This window comes from Benincasa hispida, chromosome 1 (assembly GCF_009727055.1).
Source record: "Benincasa hispida cultivar B227 chromosome 1, ASM972705v1, whole genome shotgun sequence".
NCBI lineage: Eukaryota > Viridiplantae > Streptophyta > Magnoliopsida > Cucurbitales > Cucurbitaceae > Benincasa > Benincasa hispida.
The window spans coordinates 71876688-71899159 of NC_052349.1; the positions used below are offsets into that span (position 1 = coordinate 71876688).

The following is a 22472-nucleotide window of genomic DNA, read 5'->3' on the forward strand; positions in this document are numbered from 1 at the left end:
ATAAGCTCCAACAATTTGATATAAATCGATTAAATTTTTTAATCTGAATTAATCAATATTCGTTAACTATCAAGACATACCACTATAGCTCGATAGTTGCACTCTCCTCATTATAGATATATTTATATTCAAATTATTTAACCATGATTAGTAAGTCGATCTTTCACAGGTTGTTCGTATTTACAGCTAGGTCAAAATTATCGTTTTACTTCTTTAAATATATCTTGCTCCTTAAGTCACCACTGATCCTTTATTGAACAATTGATTTATAGTCCAGCTAATAAACCATGTCCCTTTCTATCATGAAAGGGTGAGGCCCTCTTTGTTCAAGATCAGGAATCAGTACTCAAGATAACCTATCTACTAACCCTAAATTGGGTAGGAGTGTATTCCATCTTACAAGACTATGTCCCTAGCTATCTATCCAGTTTTATCTCTAAAATGGGAGGCTTATTGAGCAATGTTGTTAAACTACTCTCACCTTTGCAGATCAAAGGATAATCCCAAATAAATAGAAGTTTATTGTTAGCTCAAGATTAAGATCGAATTACCCTAGGTCATCAAATTGAAATAGTCAGTTTTAACAGTAAACGATCATTATAAAGAAAAGTGACTATTTCGTGGTCTAGTCTTATGCAAACACCTTTTGCATAGGAAGCTCCCACTCGCATGTCTCCACATGAATGATTTCGGGATCACATAGTTTGTATCAGTATACAAAGTGGGTCGCATCCATAGTGTCCCCAGGATGAGGTACCTGATCTCATCCATATACTTATAGACCTTTTAGGCTATATACTATAACTTAATCCTCTTTTATGTCTCTACATAAAGTTAAAATATTCATACTATAGTCATGAGTTCATTTATTGGATTTTATAACAGATTGAAAGTTTAATAATACTTTTATTGAAAAAATATAATATGTTTCATATATTACGAACTGCGAGTTTTAAGCATTTCCAACAATCTCCCACTTGGACTAGAATATTCCCAACAAGATCAAGAGCCTATGAATAGGAGGGCCATGTTGCTTTAGGAATAAGGGACCCCATAGGGTAAAGAATTTGGGCTTTAATTACTCTAGGATTCAGCTACCCATGGGAACATTGGGCAGTATTTGCCTAGAACTCCTAAAGGAACTGAACACCAGATCGAATAAGGGTAGATTTTTGTCCATGAACACTTCACTGTCTTAGTGCGATGCAGTCGCATCACTTGTAACATAGAACCCGAAAAGCTGAAGCATTATTTGCCCCTGTTCGATTACTGTTATTTAGCCTCTTGTAAGATTCTTTCATTAAGTCCAACTCAATCTATCACTTAGTTATCTCAGTCACATTGATTCACAACCATCATTAATTTTAAAAGTAAACTAGTCCTCTGGGATTCGACACTTAGAATACTCTGAGTTTATTACTTCATTGGCAATGTATGCTTGCACTTAGACCTTAGTCATTCTCATTTCCATCACTCACACACATTTGGTCGATTGGCTACAATTACTTGGTCAGAATAGGGGGAAAAAAGAATTGAAAGATATTATTATACGATTGATCCAATCTTAAATGCGTTAATGCAGAAGGACTCAATCATAGAAATCAATGAAAACTAACATTCTGCTTATGTTACAAAGCACTTAACAGCTTGGAACTTCAAGTTGTTTGCAATTACGAAAACACTCAACTTTATTGTTTAATGTGTTTTTTCTTATATCACATATCATGTGGTTAGAGAAAATCTGGATTGACAATTAAATCATTTTCACAATTTACTTATTTTGCATAAAGAGTCAACACTTTCTTTTCAACTACATTGGATATCATTTGGCAATTGGGTTCTATTGTTGCAAAACATGCATCTGCATCCCACTCTTTTTCACTAATGCTTTTAACTGACTGCGTTGCTTCCTATTGATTTTTTTTCAACAACGATCTCTAGCATAATGGCCTACCTTTCCATAATTATAACATTTACCCTTTTTCAATACTCATTTTTCAATTAATTTGCTAGTTCCTTGTAATGCCCCGATTTAGGAGGGGGACATGAATGAACTAAAATCACATCCGAATGAGAAGGATCATAGGACATGAAAGTATAGTTAAGAACGACTTAAAAGAATTGAAAATTACTATCTATACCAATAAAATGCACCCTCCTTTTCGATGGTTTAATCATAGGAACTCCAAAGTTAAGTGTGTTTAACTTGAAGCAGTTCTATGTTGGGTGACCTCCTAGGAATTTGTTTAAGAAGAATGTGGTTTGTGATGACCATGCATTATACTCCCCTTACTTGGAGAGCATTTAGGAATTTCTTCATTTTTTTTATCCTACTTTCTTTTGATATTCTAGATGATCTATTATTTTGGCCTCTAAAGAACACACCTTCATTAATGCTCTTTAGTATGACCACCAACATTTTCTTACCCAATTTTTTTATTGGAAAATAGATTTTCTAGTGGTTAATAAGAGAAGGTTGGACATCTCAATCTTGAATAGTAGCAATGAAGCTTCTATACTCATGTTTAAGACCATGTATAATAATTTTTCTCCTTCTTATTTCTGAAATAGCAGTAGTAGAATTTAATTAAAAAATGAAGACATAAAGTTTTTATTGAAATATTGATTGATGATCATCTCATTTTTAGCAGTTGACATGAGCTTGTTCTCCAAAAACTGCATTATTGCATCAGATTTCTTTAATAAAAGTGAGACAAATATGCTACATGCTATCTTCGTCGTCTTTACGATACGAATGTACTGCAATATTTCTTCATCAATTATAGTCTTAATTGCAAACATGGCCTTAGTTGCCTCAATATTCTATTTCTTCAAAGTTGTAGCGTCTTTAAGTGGCTTGACTGTAGTGCCTTCCACAACAATCCACAAGCCTTGGCCTTGGAGATATGACTTTCTGCATGTGGACTATGTTTTGTAGTTTTGAGTGTTGAGCTTTGTGATTCCTCCAACAACTTGAAGGTCTCCCATCATCTTGTAGTGATGACTCCACACGTAGTTATGTCCCAAAAAACAAGGTTCTCAGTTCCATATTGTACCGGCACTTCATAAGCTCCATTACAACAAGCTATACTAGCTTGCTTCTGATATCACTTGTCGAAGAAATTAGCACAAAAGGAAGAGAGAAAATCACTTAAAAGAAAGAAACTTATATTAGGAAAGAAAAAAACATATGGGCACTTTTGAGATAAGATGTCTTCACTTTTTCAATACTCACTCATTCATTTTTCCTCGCTATTTCTAAGTTCCCCGAACTTCCTTAACTTCTTATTTCTTTCTTAACTTACATGTGGGGACACTCCTCTTATTTATAGGCATGATATCCTTGTGGTCTAGTAAAAGAATTTGTTTGGACCCTTTTTTAATTCTAAAATATCCTATATAATTCCATGAAATTATCCCTTATCTTATTTAAAGAAACTCTAGAGTTGTTTAGAGCCTAAAGAAAGGCTAAGATATTTCTAGAGAAGTCTAATTTACACATTTAAATCATATGGTAGATATTCAAAGAAACTTTTAAAATAGTTAGTGGTGTTTTCTACTTTAACGGTTTAACAAAGGGTTTTTTAGATTTAGATTAGAAAATGAGATTTTGAAGTTTTAAACCAGAAACTCCATTTTTCCATTGACAGAGAAAGCATTCAAAGCAATAAGGTTATCTTGAACCACATATCCCAAAGACGGATGGGAGATAAGTTTGAGAAGGTAGATAGAAATAGAAGGGAATTATAGAATTTAGACGCCAAACGAGGCCCTTGTAGTTTGTATGAAGAAACCATTCCAGAAATAGAAACACGACATAAAATGTTTGTAGTTTACATTATTCTCCAAACCCAACATATATAAAATGGATTTCCAAAGTTAGGTAGCCGGCCATGTGAATCTCTTCTTTCACTTCCCCACACCTTGAAAAGAAATCCAAAATTAAAGGCTCTAACTTCAACTTTTAGCACCCCAAAATTCCCTACAAATCTAAAATTAGACGGCTTTTACTTATTATATATTTCTATTTCATCGAAATGAGCATAGTTTAATCAATATAAAATATGTTCTATTAACTTCGAAGTTATACGATTGATTTTCTTTCTAAAATATTAGAGTTGTTTGGGGTGCTGAGATGATATAGAATGTGGAAAGTTCTGATGTCAAGCACTGAGATGATATACGATACATGGAAGGAAAATGATGGTGAGATAAGAAACACGTTCCGAAAATAGGTCTACAAACAATTTAAATCAGTGAGATAAGATAATGGGCCTCCAAACATTGAGATGATATTAACACGAGAGGTTTTATAGGGTATCATTAAAAAACGAAGCTATTGATCACAATTTATGATAAACTTTTACAGTAGAATAAAACTCAAATTCTATTGACCCCATAAAATATGAAAATTAAAGTACAATATCAATTATCAACCCTAGAAATAATTTGGATTTTAGATGGAAGTGGGGTTTTTTTTTTTTCTTTTTTATTGGAGCAAGATGGAAGTTGAGTTACCATATGAAAAACGGAGGTGAATAATTTGAGTTTGATCGTGATAATCTCACAATATCCGAAGATTTAATATATAATTTAAGACAATGATTAGATACAATTTAGGTTGGACTATCTAATCTCATGCATCTTATTTTTTAGGGAAAAAAATTATAAAGATGCATTAAAGATTTAAATTCAACAAATTTCATAAGTTTAAGAGTGGATAGATGAAATTGAAAGTTGAATAGGGAAGATTAGAGTCTAAAAAAGGGAAAGACAGAAAGTCTGTAGCATTATAATAAAGGGCCGACACAAGCTTTGAGTAGAAGCATAGTCCGAAATTGTATCATCTCGTAGTTGTAGAAAGTCTTCCACATTCACCTCTCATATGTCCCTCAAATATTCATGCATTAATTCCCTTTGTTAGTTTTTCAAGTACAATTTTTAGCTTTTCAAGAAATCTACCACGTGTTTCAATTACAAATATACACAATCTCCATTTTTTTTCATTTTAATAAATATGTGGTTTCCCTTTTTCTTAGTAATGTTCTTTTAGTAAGGTTGTGCACCTGCGGTTAGAGTCCCTTTTTCAACCAAATTAAATTAAGTAAATGTTCAAATCGACCTTCAACATTTGAGGGGTGCAAATCGATCGTCAATCGGATGGTTTTATTCAGTTGGCTCCGTTTTTGGTCTATCATGCTCATACTAATTTTATATGTTGTTAAATATTCCTCAACTTTGTTCTTTAATAAAATAAATAAATAGATACTTGTATTCTTTTAAATTTTGTAATATTATCTTTGGACTTTTATAAACGTTTTAAAATTACTTTAGGAGTACAAATTTGTTGGAATTTTTAATGGAAATTATTGAAATGGGGAGCCAATATTCCGGTTCCAATCATATTCATTCAAGGTCACTACCACATCATTTCATGTCTCTATTTTCACTCAATAACATTTTAGCATATAACTATTTTGAAATACTTATGAAACGTCATACGTATAATATTGTGTCTTTTGAAAGAATATGGATTTTTTCTTGTTAAATTACAAATTTTATCCATACGGTTTGGAAAAAGTTAGAATTTAGTTTTTATGGTTTGATAAAACCTCATAAATAGTACTTGTGGTTTGATAAAATCTTCATAAAATAGATTCAACCATATGGTCTATATACGAAGATTTTATCAAATCATGGGACTAGGAATTAAATTTGTAATTTAACCGAAGTTTTTAATCAATTGGCAATTCATTTGTATTGATCATATAAAAAACAATTTATTATTTATTAATCATTTGGGAAAGATATCAAAAGATGAGAAAAAGTAATTTAATTTGATCTATAATGGAAATTAAAGTAGCCCACACTCTCTTTTAAGCAAAATTGGCTCTTTGAAATGAGGTTTTTTCTTTATGGTTAACCCCCCAAAAGCTTCTCCACTACCATTATACATATACTTGCTTTAAAGGAGCCCTCCAAGGCCTCTCCTTTGCAAAATGAAGGTTAGTTATAAACAAATTTGCATGTATCTTTGTTTTTATTCTCTTTTTGCTGAATAACCCTTCAAATTTTGATAATTTTGTTTTTGGGTTCCAGTTGTTGAGTTGGATGCAAAGTAAACTCCAAGGAAAAGTAAAATTTCAGAACAAAGGATCACATTCAAACTCTTCAAGTAATATCAATTTGCACTATTCTTTATCTATCTCAAGTAAAAAAAAAAAAAAATGATACTTTACTACTAACTCACCATTATTTTACATACTTAATCATGATATATATGTTATCATAAATAAAGCAGTTGAGCAGCTTGAAGAAACCAGTCCTTTGCCTCTTGGCCTACTAGCAATTGGAACTTTTGGCAACAATAATGTGTTGAATGTATTGAAGACGACCGATGCCGAAAACACTGTCGTTGACGCTCGATCTCCATCGAAAGAAACCGAAGATGAAGGTGGTTCTCTTGAAGATATCCCTAAATTAGAAGAGGAGTTGAGGGAACTTTGGCAGCAAAACACTCAACTTGGGGAAGAGGAAACTGATGATTTTGATAATGATCAAACAGAAGAACAAGGTGTGAAAAAGAACATTGGTAATTTAGTGATTGGGGAATGGAAAGATGATGATGAGAAAAGTAATCATCCAAAATCCATTGTGAAGAGATCCGTATCGTTTCTGGTCAAGAAGATATTTGTCTGTGGAAGCGGTTTTGCACCGTTGCCACCATTGCCGCCACTGAGCTTCATGGACACACCGCAAGACGCAACGATGAAAAAGGTACGTAAACAACAATGATGATATATAATGTTTTAACTAGTAGAATACGTAGTAGGCTTAATTATAGTTCATAGTTTTACATGTACGTATGTTGAACGTATGATAATCGACAGATCTTGAGGATGATGCTTCGTAAGAAGATATACCCTAAGAATTCTTCTCAAATGGCTTCATTGAAGAGATTCATAAAGGAGAAAGAGAGGAGAGATAAGAGAAGTGAAGATGAAGAGAACAAATATGATAATTGTAATAATGTAAACTCAAGGTCAAAATCCATTCAATAACGTAGAAGATAGAGAATTTTCAATGGCCAATAGCCATAAACCCACATGATCTTATTTCCCTTTTTAACAATTGTCCCAATAAAGGTTGGAAAATGTATTTCATCCTCATTTATATTACCTTGTATTTGTTATTCATCTTCTACTTAGTAAGAACTTTGTTTTTATTTATGTTCAATCTTTAAAACTCATTATTTAGGTGATTTGAGTATGATAATTTCAATAGTGAAGTACATGAGTAAATTCATGTTAGAAAAATCATGTGTAAATTTTTTTTTTTTTATGTATTTTTCTTTAAAAAAAATAACCATGCACATTTGTTTAAATATTATTCCATCTATAAACATATTATATTATATAACAAAATTAGATATATTTTCACAGATAGGAAAAATATCAAACTATTTACATAAATAAATTAAAAAAAATACTAATAGACACTTATAGATTTCTATCAATTTCTATGAATGATAGATTTGTATTAGTTTCTATCATTGGTAGTATCAATGATAAACTTCTGTCAGTCTCTAGCATTGATAGACATTGATAGACTTCTATCAGTCTTTATAAATGATAGACTTCTATCAGTTTTCTATCACTGATAAACATGAATAGACTTCTATCAGTCTCTATCAGTGATAGACTAATATCAGTTTCTATCACTGATAGACAGTCAGATGTTAATAAGCTTCTCAGCGTCTATCTGTGATAGACATTGATAACACAATGTTATCATAATTATAATTAAATTTTGTTATTTGTGTAAATAATCTCCCTTATTTTTCTATTTTTGAAAATCCTCCATAAGATTAAGTTGATTGAGCAAAACTCTCTTAATTAAGTATGTCGTTAATACTATACCTTCAATGTCAATTAAATACGTCCATCACAAGATCACCACTACCATCACAAACCATCATTGTGACATACAATATCTAGCACTCGTAGTACTCCTCAATGTCATAAGAATATACCATATAAGGTTTGAAAGCCAAAATTTAAAAGTTAAAAAAAAAGTTTGAAAAAGTTCGACTAAGGCTTCAAATAAAATAAAAATAAATTGTAAGAAAGCAAACTCAATTCTTAAAATAAAAATAAACACTCAATTTTCAAAAGCCATAAGATTATGAAGTAAGATATTAATGATTCTATTAAAAAAAACTCATAATATCGACAAATTGTGAATTAAAAAATATAATGTTTATTTAAAATTCTTGAAGAATTTCAAATGAATTACGTTCTTTGTTGCAACGAGAAAGAAAATGAAATTCTACTTTATTTTTTTTCCAAATTATCATCCAAACACAAAATTTTAAATCTTGTTCCAATAGAAATTTAAAATAAAAATGATTTATTGAATTTCAAATGAGAGAAATTTAAAATGAATCGTAACTGATTATGGGCATATTTTGTGATTGGATGAGAGAGAGTTATTAATTATAAGTTTAGGCCTAGAAAGGTTAATTAGAGTAAGTTTCAGCAATACTATTGAATTGAGACTCAATGATGGTTTCTTCAATTATCACGCAAGGCATCTTCTATCTTCGCGATCATCTTGACCGTACTCACATCCTCTCTTTCAAAATTCTTGCTTTTCTTTCCCCTTTCTTCTTCTTCTTCTAATTTCACATGATCCTACAGGCAAATTACTGGTTCTGCTTCTTGATGGACGATGTTTCATTGGCATTATGCGTTCCTTTGATCAATTTGGTACATTTTTAATTCATTTATTTATGAGAGAGATAATCCTATTATGAAAATTCACTTGATAATTTTAAATTTTGCGTAGGGACTATTGTTCTTGAAAGTGCTTTTGAAAGAATTATTGTTGAGAATGAGTATTGTGATAATCCCATTGGTCTTTTGGTAGTTCGAGCCGAGAATATTATTCTAATTGGAGAGCCGGTAATCTCATTTCTCTCCTTAATTAAATTCAAATTCTACTTCCAATTCCTTTAATTCAATTCTTAATTTCAGGACCCCAGCTTGCCTCAACTTCCTCCACATATGACTGTTGTCTCTCTCCCTCAGATTCTAACTGTAAGTAACATATTTATCCAACACAAAATCCCCTACTCTAATACGAAAACTTAATCCCGGCCTCGCTCCGTTTTCTTTTAATTAAACTTATAAACATTTCTTTCGCTCGTTATTTTTGAGCATGGGGGAAAGATTTTTAAACCATTGAAAATAATGAAAGAACACTCCCAATAACTTTGGAAGCCATTTTATTCGGTTTTGATTCTAACATAATTTTGAACCTTACATTTTAGAAAATTCTAAAAGCATGGCTGGGGATGAATGCAGGCTAGGAAAGCAGAAAGGGAGTCAGTAGAGCTTCAAAGAACCTTGAAGAAATGGATGGAGGAACTCCTTGAAGATATATTTGATTGATTGGAAAGAATCTGTTACTTCTCCGATATGTCAAATCTTAGGACTTGCATCGTTTCACTTAAGAAATCGGGCATGTATCTTTAACCAAAATGTCAAATATTCCAATTCCTGTAGCTCGAATGTCTTCATCTAAATTTAATCAGGAACACGAGTTTTGGTGATGCCTTGTTATAGACCAAAAAAGTTGTAATAGAAGTTCTAAAAGAAATTGTAAAATTTTCACTAGAGCTTGCCTTTGCCATTAAAAACGTTTAAATAATTGCAGATTGCAGCAATTTTAAGGATAATAATTAAGTATAACAACATTTTAAAAAAATATATAAATACAGCAAAATCTATCCTTTGTTGATAGATTTTATTATATTTGTGGATAGACTATCTAAATTTTACTATATTTGTAAAAGAAGAAAATTCACATTTTGTTATATCAACTAATAGTTTTGATTTGATTGTTATATTTACAACTTTTACCCTGTGTACAACTAAAGAAAATTGGGAAGCTTTATCTCCTTTTGGAAAAAAGGATGATTACTCATTATTCCACAACTAGTGAGCCTTTTTTTTTTCCAACTCAACACCATTACCATCCAAATTCATAGCAAAAGTGGCCATAACCTGTGGCTTCAGAGGAGCCTTTTGGAACTCATAAAAGCAAGACTACGTGGTCACTGAGTCAAGTCACCAAAGTAGAAATGATAGATCATAACCTATCAAATCCGAGAATCAATTGTTCGTTTACGTGAGATAGGCCTATCTATAATCCATCCATCAATTGCAACCAAACAAATCACTTTTCCTCTTTTTTAGATATTATTTTTATTACTTAATTAAAACAGTAGTTGAAAGAGAAGGAGAGCAAAAGAATAAGATTCGGATCGGAAAAATTATTCAACATGGCTACCACAATGAGATTGTCTTGTAAGAATAGTTGGATGGCTTGGTTCAACTAGCACCAAAATGAGTTGAAAACTAAGTGATTCGTAGTTCTAATCTCTCCCGTCTATTTGTACTAAAAATATAATAGTTGGATGTGTATTTAAGAAGATGCATGCCCTCCTAATAAGTAATAACCACTAGAAGCAAATCCCTCTTATGCTTCTAACAAAACTGAATAGTAACATTGTAGTGACTTCCTATAATAATTTCTCAAATAGAGAAGTATGCTATCTGATGACCTTGCTCTAGAAATGATAGGGCACGTCAATGAACAGCTATTGTGTAAAAATGAAGGAAAAAAGGCAGACAGTCTCAATTGGCAATGAAGCCAAATCCTAAGGCTCAAGATTAGTAAAAGTCTCATGTATTACAGTTTATTAACAAATTTTTCTTTTTCCTTTTAAGCAAACAACATTAAAAGTGGGAATTGGAGGAATCTATTAGAACAGCCTGAGAATGTGCAATCTGAATAAGGATGCCTACATTTGAAGGTGCACGATGATGGGAACAGATTTAAGATTTCTGTGCAGGTGAAGAAGGAGCACAAACGCAACTAAAAAGCAAAAACAAAGACCATGAGTACTGTACTCAATGCACAGAACATTTCTACAGTTCACGTTCATATAACAATGCCCCTACTGATATGACACCAGTCATGACTCGGTAAGAAGAAATAATAGTTATTCATCTACATCTCCACTAATATGATAAATTCTATTAGAACAGAGAAAATAAATTATGGACAACATGTGTTCATTATGGAGATGTAAAGGTACCTAATATACAATTTAAACTTTAAAGTATCATCATCAGAGTACAGAGATATAAGTAGGGAAAAAAAACCTATTAGACTGCCATCTTGAACATGGCTCAACTTGTCAAGTCATTACTTGACTTAAAGGTGGTAGGTTCAAATACTCATCTCTTGAAAGTTACTTAAGAAAATAGTCCAAAAGAACAATCAGAGTCGGGCTGATCAATGAATAATGAGAATCCAGGCAGGTAAGTGACTGAGAGAGAGACTTCCACCCTCAATTTCAAAGGGAAAAAATTTCTCTGTATTTAACGTTGTCATTTCTTCTATTTTAACATATTGTTCACTATTTGTATATTATGTTTAGCTCTGTTCGATAAACTAGGTGTCTAAATCAGAACTTTTTTCATATATAAGACTAATCAGAATGAGAACTAAGAACTAAAAGAACTAATAGAGTTTAACCAGAGCACTTAAGTCCCTGCAATACTCTTTCTACCCAGCAAATAGCATTCCTTAGGAATAATTAATGAAACAGAAACAACAGTTTAATAATTTACCAGCATTGTAGTATAATCTGCAACCACATCATAGGATATTGAATACTGTCTGAAGTAGCCAACTAGTGTCTAACATGGAACTATTTGCTAAAAGATTCTTAAACTTCTCAGATTCGAAATATGGAACGTAACTCGAATAGTGAACATCTCAAGATGAGTTGTGTTGGTTCAAATCAGACATTACTTCGGCTCTTACTTTACGAACTGTAAAGGCTTCCAAAGCTTCGTCAATGGAATACAAAACAATATGAGATAGACATCTAAAAATGTTTGGAAAAGAGGAAAAGTTCTAGACTGTCAAAGATTATCAGTGACTGTCTCTCCAGATTAGAACAGAAATACAACATGGTGCAGGAAAAAAAATACAACATGGTGCAGACGACTTGAATGCTTAGAGAAGGAGACAGCCAGATACTTTAGATGTGCAAAATAAATAATAAGAAATGAAAAGCACACAAAGAACAATTCCAATATGAACAGAAATTTAGAAAAAAAATGTGGTAAGAAAAAAAGTAACATGCTTACAAGGCAGGAGAATTCAGGCTGAGGATATGGCTCCATTGGAAAAATAAAGCAGATCAATTGCAGAACCGGCTCACTCCCAATATTAGAATGATGAACAATGAAACTTCAAAGTGGATGACGACAAAGAAGGCAACCATCATATCATCCCAAAAACTCCACCAAAAATTGAAAGAATTTGAGTAACTTGAAAATGGAATAGCATGCGCTATGTATCAGTGAGATCTCCTTCTTAAGTTATGGGTTACTGAGCAACCCTCAAAGAAATCCAAGATGGCATTTTCGAGTTCCTCAACAGAATACTTGATGTAATTTTCGGGGTGTTTTCCACTCTCGATGTGGTGGCCATGGAGGCCAAGAAACGACCTGTAAGCTGGGATCAACTTCTCAGTTATGGATATGCGTAGCTCCTCCCTCAGCTGAGAATCTGGTATCAACCAGGCTGATTGTGTCCTGTGAACTTCCTCAAACATGGCGTTGAAAGTCTTGAATCTATCTCTAATAAGGCTCTTTGCGGGGCCGGAAGACAAGCTCCCGCCGGCATTCAACCCTTCGTTTCGCAGGCAATACAGCACAGTCACCCACGTTGTTCTTTCGTAGTTTGTCGCCGCCTGTCGAAACTTCCCGGTCAACCTTCTCAGATAAACGTCTCCGATCATTTCTCGCAACTCCGGGGATCCTTTTATCTTCTGAACGATGTAATGAACGTTGTTCATGATGAAGAGATGAGCTAGAGCATGGTCTTTGTAGTGTCTGGACTTCCCCTCCAAATTGAACTGCAGAATCACGATGCTCCATATGAGATGGAGCGCTAATGGCGTTTTGCCCTCTAGCTCACCGAAATCCATATCTGGGGTCGTGGGGTCCGCCGAGTACCTCGAGCCGGTCGATGGTTTGGACACGATGAGCTCGTCTAAGGTCACTTTGTAATCCGAAATCAGACTTACATAGTTCATTACGTACCTTGTCAACGGATGAAGCGTCCCGCCGGGAACCGGATGCGTCGACGGCTCCCGCAGCACCGCATTTTCAAACTCCGATAACGTTCCTCTGACGGCCTCCGCCAGCCGCGACAATATCTCCGCCGCCTGAATCCGAATATACTCCGCGGATTTTGATTCGAATATCACATCAATGTCAGGTATCAACTCCGTTAAAGCATCATGGAGGTCTAGAATCTTGAACAGCTTCTCAGGTGATCTACGGCTTATACTGATCGCTTCGGCGAAATTGAACAACTGAGTCACAGGGCCTTTTACAGTCTCCATGAAACAAGCATCGTCTATGGCGGTCCCTATGCCATAAAAAATTTGCTCACAGAGCTTCTTCTCGCTGGAAAACAAAGTCCTAATAGAAACCTTTGCTGCTCTAATCCACCTTCTGATCTTCGTCTCCAGCTCGTTCCAATCCAGCCTCTGGATATCTCCAATGCTTAGTTTCTCAATTCCGAGCCGTCGGAAGTTGGAGTCGAAGGTGGACTTTCGCACACTGCCATAGACTTGGATGCACTCGCGCAGGTACCCCGCCGATATCATCCGTTCAGCAATACTTCGTAGATCGATAATCGCATCCGAAGGTATCAGATCAATTTCACGAATACTACTGGTCGCCCGGTAACTCGATCGGCCACTCGACCCAAAACTCGGACTACCACTTAAATCCAGCTGAACTTCCCCCAAGTCCGGTTCGTCATCGTTTTCATCCTCGAACACAGCACTCCCACTTGTGGACATAGAGCGAGAAGAAGGACTCGGATCAGTAAGCGACTCGACCTCGATCGGAGTGGTATGACTGGAGAGAATGTGACGGAACTCATCCTCAAGCCTAGCCATAGCGATCTGCATAGTGGAATCGACTTTGTTCTGATCGTCTGAAATGGAAGCGGACGACATGGACCTTTGGATTTCATCGACTGCCTGCAAATAACGGTCGATCTCTTCCCTATCGGAGTCAAAAATCATCTTATCCTTGACATCCTCCGGCGCGGCGGAGTCCCAACGAAGTATAATCTGCTCAGGCGTTTCTGAAAGTTCAAGAGAGGGGTCCATGAAGAAAGAAAGAAGAAATCAAAATCTGTTGGGAAAGTGGGATATGGTTAGCGCTCTAACTGCTGCTGCTCCTCCCTTTTCTGAGAACAATGAGAGGAGAGGAAAGGAAAGGAAAGGAAAGGAAAAAGCTATGGCGGAGGATTTTTGTCGGGAAGTGAGTGATGATTGGGGAAGAAGATGAAGGAGGAGGGTAGCGTTTGTGAGTGTATTTCTGACGAAAATACAGATTGGACCAATCCCCCAAACAAATAAACAGATGCAGACTTTCTTTTGACTTTAATTACCTTTTTTTTTCCTTCTACTTTTAATTATGAACAATAATTGGATCCAACACATATTTTTTTCTTATTTTATTAACAGTAATAGATTTGCAAATCGACGGTGCTCCTGCTCTCTTTAAATCTCTCAATTTTCTTATGCTTTAAAAAATACTATCTCATTCCTCTTTTTTTTTTTTTTAAATCCTCTCTAAATTATATTCTTTTCTAACCTTTTACAACTTTCTTTAACCATTTATTTACTTGCTGTTTTTAAGCTCAATGCTATCTGGACTGTAATTTGATGGTCTCTCAAAATTAATTAACAATCATACGAATAATTCGTTTATCTTATAAAGACATGAGTTTTACCATTTTTCAAAGGTAAGTAAGATTTTTAATAATTACATGTCTTAACAACAAGAGTTAAAATTTGAAATTGACTTCGATTAATGTGTATGAGTAATTTTTTAACTAAAAAGATAAATCTAATAAATAAGGGATAAAAAGAAAATCGGATTGAAAACAAGATCGTGATGGACCAAGGGAGGGGAGTTAGACCTTCCTCAGCCTCGACCTCCAGGCTAACAAGGCCAACTTTTGCATAAGGCATGCCCAACATATCCCCAAGCTCAAGAATCTCACATAGGATCCAATCAGGTTATGAAATAAAATTGAATTCCAAAATAAATTATAGGAAGATCTAAGTCAACTCCATATGAGATAACTCGAATCCTACTCTCGAACTCTCTATCTTCCACATTTTTTCACTCTCTAACGAGCACCATATGACAAGTACCACATTGGTGTGCAAGTTTTTTCTTTTATAGGTCACGTTCTTACCTCCTCAAATACATGCATTACTGGTGTCACGTAAAAAATGTATTTTCCTTTTCGAATTTTGATTACAATGATTAGTTTTACTATTATTGTTAAACTAACTTAATTACTTTATTCTTCATGCTTTTATGATTCTCTGATTATTACTTCAACAAATAAAAAAGTTCATTGTCATAATTCTAAAATAAATCAAACAATAGATTATGACAAGTAAATTTAAGTAAATAGACTTTTTTTTCCTTAGGTATTAGATAGGTACTAATATGTCTGACATATTATATAAATCAATTAACATAAAGCATGGATGTAGTATAACTAAGTCTCATTTGTTAACTATTTTGCATTTTTTTAAAATTAAGTTTATCGACATTACTTATACATACAAATTTCTTCATTTGTTATCTTATCAATAGTTAAAAAAATCAAGTCAAATTTTGAAAAAAAAAAGTAATTTTCAAAAAGTTGTTTTTGTTTTTGGAATTTGGTTAAATATTCAATCATTGTACTTAAAGATACAAATCATTGTTAGAAATGTGGATGATATAGACTTAATTTAAAAAAAAAAAAAACAAACAAACGATTACTAAACAGGGCCTAAAAGATCTAAATCATTATTTAACTTAAAAATAAATATTAAAAAAAATAACCATGTCACATCATGAAGCAATGAACCTTTTCTTGATTTCTCTTACATACATGTATATAGTATAGTTTCACGCTTTATCATTTCGTGGAAGAATCAACTATAACTTATGAAAATTTGAAACATAACTTTAGGCCTTTATTTTACAAACTTGAATATAATTTAATGGATAAAAGCATGAGTATCATCTAAATGGGTGGTTACATAATTATTGAACTCAGAAAATACTTATATAAAATATGGGTTTTTATTTTATTGTTTTCTAATAAAAATTTCAAATTTATTCATGTATTTATTTAAAATAAAAATAAAGAAACAGGCATGTATTGAGAAAATTTCAATCATGGTCAAAAAACAGTGTATCTAATATTAAATGTATGGATATTTGTTTAGCATTTAAATTCCAAAAATATCAGAAAAAAACACTTTTTGTTTTTGCAACAAAGAGAAAAAAACAGCTTTTTTTTTTCCCTTCTTTTGGACTAAAAACAGCAACTCTTTTAAGAAAGGGGTGATAGCTTAGGCTACCTTATGGGGCTTTTTGGGTACTTCTGTGGGCCCACAGTGCACTAAGTGGGAACTGACTCATATCCCAATAATTGCTCGGCCATTGGGCTCACTATTCTAGCCCATTATTTAATTAATGGGCCATATTACAAGGCCCATATTGATTCTCATACCAACAAATCCGAATGGCGTCAACGTTAGACGAAATCATTTCTTTATACTATCGCCACGTGTGAATTCTTTCTTCTATACGATTATCCCGTCCATTAAAGCAAATCTCCCCTAATTTAGATTATATTTTATGTTTTCAAATTCATTCAATTAACCATCCTTTCTTACCTAATTTTAATTTTAATTTTCAATAAAACAACGTTTTTATATTTCTATTGTTTTTAGATTTTGAATTTGAAATTCTCAAATGCATAATTGTATTTTGAAGAAGTTTTAAAAATTTTAAAATATTAATAAATATGGTATTTCATCATCTTTCTAAAAAAGATATTTCATATTTATTAATTCAATTATTTTTGTTGAATTAAAATACCTAGTTATGGAAGATAAACATTTGTTTTCCATATTTGATCTTTTTCATGATTGGTTATAAGGTTATATAATGTAATTTTACATTAAAATTATAATATATATAATATTTTTAAATAATATATATTATATATATATATATATATATATATATATATATAAAGGTAAATTTCATCGATAAAAAATGGCAAACATTTATAAAAATAGCAAAAAAAAAAAAATATATTGATAGACTTCAGCATCTATCACATAATATCAATTATAGATTTTTATCAATTTCTATCCGTTTCTATCACTGATAGACACAGTCTCTATCAAAAGAATATTAAATTTCTTTTTTGTGTAAATAGTTACTTAAAAAAAAAACCTCCTAAAAATATAAGGTAGGTTTTGGATATTTGATTTTATTGGTTTAATGTTTGATTATATGATTTTGGTATCATTGAAAAAATATTTAAAAAAGATATAAACCATTCTCATTATATTATATTCACGTTAAATGCATAAAAAAATTCCAACAAAAACCTATCATCCACGTTAAGATGATGAGAATATTTGGGAAAAAAAAATCTAATTTTATCTATTAATTTATATTTTGGAGAATAAAAATCTCATTTTATTTAATTTACATAATTTTTAAATCCCATTTATACTACATTTAACACATTAAACAAGAGAAAAAAATCTTTTCAATTTAATTTTTTCCATATTTGATTTAAAATTTGAATCATGTTGTAAATTTGAGGAGCACAACGAGAACACGGATATGAAGAAAAATAATAATAATAATAATATATATATAAAATATAAATAATATATAATAAATAAAACATAATAGTATAAATAAATAATAAAATAAATTAACAAAATATGAAATAAGAATTTTCTAATCTCCACTTCTCCATTTTCATGATTTTGCCCAATGTGTGTCTTTCAAAACCCACCAAATGTAATTATTTATAGGCAATTTGGCAAGTAGGAGGTGGATTACATGAACGCCAATAATGTGTAATTTTGAGACACATGGACAACACTTAGGAAAATGAGGGCATGACACATGGTTAATGCGCACTAAGCATGAGCATTTAGTAGGCATCTATTATCATAATATTTATAATATTCCCCTTATGCGCCTATTATATATATGTAATATGTATCGTTAAAACTTTACTAGGAAAATACCTATTGGGAAAAAAAAAACCCTAATGAAGGAAAAAAAAAGTACACATATCATATAATCTAATACTCTTAAAAAGAATTGAATATATTTACTCCCCTCATGGAAACATCGCTTGAGATCTCTGAGTCGTTGTATTCCAATATTGTGCACCAATTTCTCAAAGATCACGATTGGTAATGATTTTATAAATAAGTCTGCTAAGTTATCCTTTGAACAAATTTGTTGTACAGTGATATCACCATTTTCTTCAAGATCATGAGTGTAAAAAAAAACTTTGATGAAATATGCTTTATTTTATATCCTTTAATATATCATCTTTTGATTTGGGATATGCATGTTGTATTATCTTCGTATAATATCATTAGAAGATTTTTACTAAAAGACACACCACACATTCCACGAATATGTTGAGTCATTGATCTTAGTTCTACACATTCTCGACTAGCCTCGTGAATTGCAAGAATTTTAGCATGATTTGAGGAAGTACTTGTGGTGGTCTGTTTCACTGGCCGCCATGATACAATAGTTCTTCTACCTGTGAATAAATAACCTGTTTGAAATCTAACTTTGTGTGGATCAAATAAATATCCATAATCTATATAACCAACAAGATCAAAATTCAATTTATTTGAATAAAAACAAACTCATATCAGTCTTCCTTTGAGATAACAGAGTCTATGTTTAATTTCGTTCCAATGTCTTTTTGTTGAAGAAGAACTATATCTTGCTAATAAGCTTACTAAAAATATAATATTTGATCTTGTATTATTAGCAATATACATAAGTGCACAAATTGCACTAAGATATGGTACTTCAGGACCAAGAGGTTCTTCATTATCATCTCAAGGTTAAAATATATTTTTCTTCACATTTAGTGAACGAACTTTCATTGGATTGTTCAATGGATGTGTTTGTCCATATAGAACTTTTTCAAAACTTTTCCTATATAAGTTGACTAATGAATAAATATCTCATCTGCTAAATGCTCAATTTGCAAGCCAAGGCAAAATTTTGTTCTTCCGAGATCTTTCATCTCAAATTCTTTCTTAAGATATTCTTTACTTTTGAAAGCTCTTCAGGAGTTCCAATTATATTTAAATCATCAACATATGTAGTTAAAATAGCAAATCATGACTGTGATTTCTTTATACAAACACATGGACATATTGGATTGTTTTGATATCCTTCCTTCAACAAATATTCACTCAGGTGATTATACCACATTCTTCCTGATTGTTTCAATCCATATAGCTATCTCCGTAACTTTATTGAATACAATTCTTGGGAATTTAATTTATATGTTTCAGATACTTTAAATCTTTCTGGGATTTTCATATAAATATCATTATCAAAATATCTGTATAAATATGTTGTGACTACATCTATAAGATGCATGTCTAAATTTTCATACATAGTCAGACCAATTAAATATCTTAATGTAATTGAAGGAACTCAATTTACAAGATCCATGAGCGGAAGTAGATTGTCCAAATTCCATTTCGATTGAAGACAAACATTTACAGTAAACATACAGATTATGCATTTTAACAAAAATTACAACATACTTTTAAACTAGAAAAAGATTTCAGAGATTATACCTTTGAAGAACTCTTCTTCACATAAATCCTTCAAACTGTCACGAACACTTCGAACAAACATGAACTCCTCGAACAAACAACAATAGAACTTGAACCAAAAAGGGAAGACACACCACTTGGTATCCTTAGTATTCACAGGGTGAGAATCCAGGAGTGGTGGGCTCTGGTTATTTTGGTTAAGAAGGAGTTTGTGAGTTTGAAGGAGGAAGACGATTGAGGAAGAACAACACTATCACATAGAGAATTCTTCAATCATGTAGAGTAAGGAGTCTATCATATACGCTCTGTTGAAATTGTATAGATCTTTTGCAAGTAGTGTAACTCTCAGATGGAAAAATAAAATCATATTTTATTTATTCCATTTTGCCATAAAAACCAACTAACCTCCCACTAAGGTGGTTATAGAGAAAAAATGATTAATTATCAAATATAATAAATAATATAAATAAATATGATAAACAACTTATCATATTATATTTATAATATGTAGTTTTAATATAGCATCATATACAATATAAACTATAGTTCTTTTTCTCTATTTTATGGCATTTAATGTAAATCATATTTATATTAAATTTAGCAACTATGAATCTCATTCATAGAAAATATATTTGAATCACATTCAAATATTTATTCCTCCAATTAAACTATAATGTATCAAATACATTATATCAATTATATCACATATAATTGAATCATATATAATTAAATTCCTCTTATTAATTTAAATATTTCAAATTAACCCAAAAATTGATTCTCAACTAAATCATTTTGAGTTACCAAGGAGACCTTATGGACCTGTAGCTTGAAACTCCAATGGTACGTGAATAATTAATTAAATTCTTTAATTACATTATCTACCATCTGTTAACTATCGGACACTTCACTAAAGACCGATAGCTACACTCTTCACACTACAGATATATTTCTTTATCCATTGGATATAACCAATCAACAGTACGATGACCCTTCACAAATAGCTCGTAAGTACAGTTGGGACAAATTACCGTTTTGCCCTTGTAGTTACCTCTAACTCCTTAAGTACCATTGATTCCTCTAATGAACAATAGATCATAGTGCCACTATGACTAAACCTCTTTCGAGCCAGGAAAGGATGTGGCATCACATTGTTCAAGACCCGAAATCAACTCTTAAGTAAGAGCAATTTATCTACTTACCCCTACTTTGGGGAAGGAGTAAATTCCATTTTGTGTAGCTGAGTTTCCAACTCCCTAATCAGACGAATCCCTAAAATGGTAGGCTTGTTAAGTCGGTGATCTGACCACTCTCACTCATACAAATCAAAAGACCACTCTCATAGGTAGGAGTTCACAACTCACTCATGATTAAGGTCATGTTATCTATGGTCATCCTAGTGAAATGAAAGTCTCTATTATGAACGGCGTTATATAATGAGACTAAGCATTTCGTGGTCCGGTCTTATACAAACTCCTTTGTATAGAATATCCTCGCTCACATGTCTAATACATGAGTGATTAGGATCTGATCATTTGTAGCAATTTACAACATTTGTAACATCTACAAAGTATGCCATACTCGTAGTGTTACTAGGATAAGGTACCCAATCTTATCCATATACTATAGACCATCTAGATTATCACTTAAACATGATCCACCTGTATGTCTCCACATACATGTTTAAGTTACAACGATAACCATGGATGTTAGTTTATTGGTTTGTGGTTAATGCAACTAAAATATCACATATTTCATAGACAAAGTGAATAAAATATCAAATATTATTAATCACATATAAGTTTATTCATACAAGGTTTACAAACTATTGGACCCTACGAGATTTAGGGCATCGACCCCAACAGTAATTGCATCCACCGCCGGAGAATACGTCTCCTCATAATCAATATCAGATATTTGTGAAAAACCTTGATAATTCTAAAAAAGAACTACATTTTAATACATAAATCCATGAGAATACGTTTCCTCATAATATAATTGTACTTTGTGATTTGATTATAGATATTGATCGCGAGGAGAGGCAACTTCGAAAGAAAAGAACGAGAAGAGAAGAAGGATAATTTGAAGAGCTAAGACAAGAAGAAGAGGAACCAACACAATTGAACATTATGGGATAAGCAAGGGAGCAAACCTTGCATCAGCTTGTGGAGTCGGATTACAACCAACAATCATTGTGTATAATGTACCTAGAAACTACTATTCCATTCGAACTTAAATCAGGAGTTGTGCATCTCTTGCTTATATTTAGATGACAACCCGACAAGGATCCACACAAACATATGAAAGAATTCCATCTCGTATGCGATGGAATGTGCCTACATGGGATAACCCAAGAACAACTCAATCTTAGTGCCTTTCTCTTATCTTTGAAGGATCTGGCCAAAGATTGATTGTACTATTTGTCAGCGAGATTCATCATTACATGAAGGGGTTGAAAAATAGATTTTTAGAAAAAAAAAATTTCCCTGCATCTAAGGCACACAATATTAGAAAAGAAATCTATGGCATTAAGCAAGTCGTAGAAGAGTCATTTTATGAATATTGAGAAAGATATAAACAACTTTGTGCTTCATTTCCTCATCATCAAATTTCTAAACAATATCTTATCCAGTATTTCTATTCAGGGTTGCTTCCATCG

At 32.4% G+C, this 22472-nt stretch overlaps 3 protein-coding genes across 3 annotated transcripts; 2 read left to right on the forward strand and 1 right to left on the reverse strand.

Annotated features, from left to right (window-relative positions):
• The first annotated feature begins 5999 nt into the window (after nucleotides 1-5999).
• On the forward strand, nucleotides 6000-7061 carry LOC120079020 (protein NEGATIVE GRAVITROPIC RESPONSE OF ROOTS-like). The gene is made up of 4 exons (XM_039033199.1): nucleotides 6000-6005; nucleotides 6100-6175; nucleotides 6302-6777; nucleotides 6891-7061. The coding sequence occupies exons 1-4, from the start codon at nucleotides 6000-6002 to the stop codon at nucleotides 7059-7061; spliced, it is 729 nt and encodes a 242-aa protein (XP_038889127.1).
• A 1605-nt stretch (nucleotides 7062-8666) lies between these two features.
• LOC120083068 (sm-like protein LSM1B) lies at nucleotides 8667-11704 on the forward strand. The gene is made up of 4 exons (XM_039038601.1): nucleotides 8667-8768; nucleotides 8848-8963; nucleotides 9036-9098; nucleotides 9366-11704. The coding sequence occupies exons 1-4, from the start codon at nucleotides 8747-8749 to the stop codon at nucleotides 9450-9452; spliced, it is 288 nt and encodes a 95-aa protein (XP_038894529.1). The 5' UTR covers nucleotides 8667-8746; the 3' UTR covers nucleotides 9453-11704.
• A 265-nt stretch (nucleotides 11705-11969) lies between these two features.
• Nucleotides 11970-14530, reverse strand: LOC120083061 (exocyst complex component EXO70A1). Its single transcript, XM_039038590.1, has one exon. The coding sequence runs from the start codon at nucleotides 14270-14272 to the stop codon at nucleotides 12440-12442; it is 1833 nt and encodes a 610-aa protein (XP_038894518.1). The 5' UTR covers nucleotides 14273-14530; the 3' UTR covers nucleotides 11970-12439.
• Nucleotides 14531-22472: the final 7942 nt, after the last annotated feature.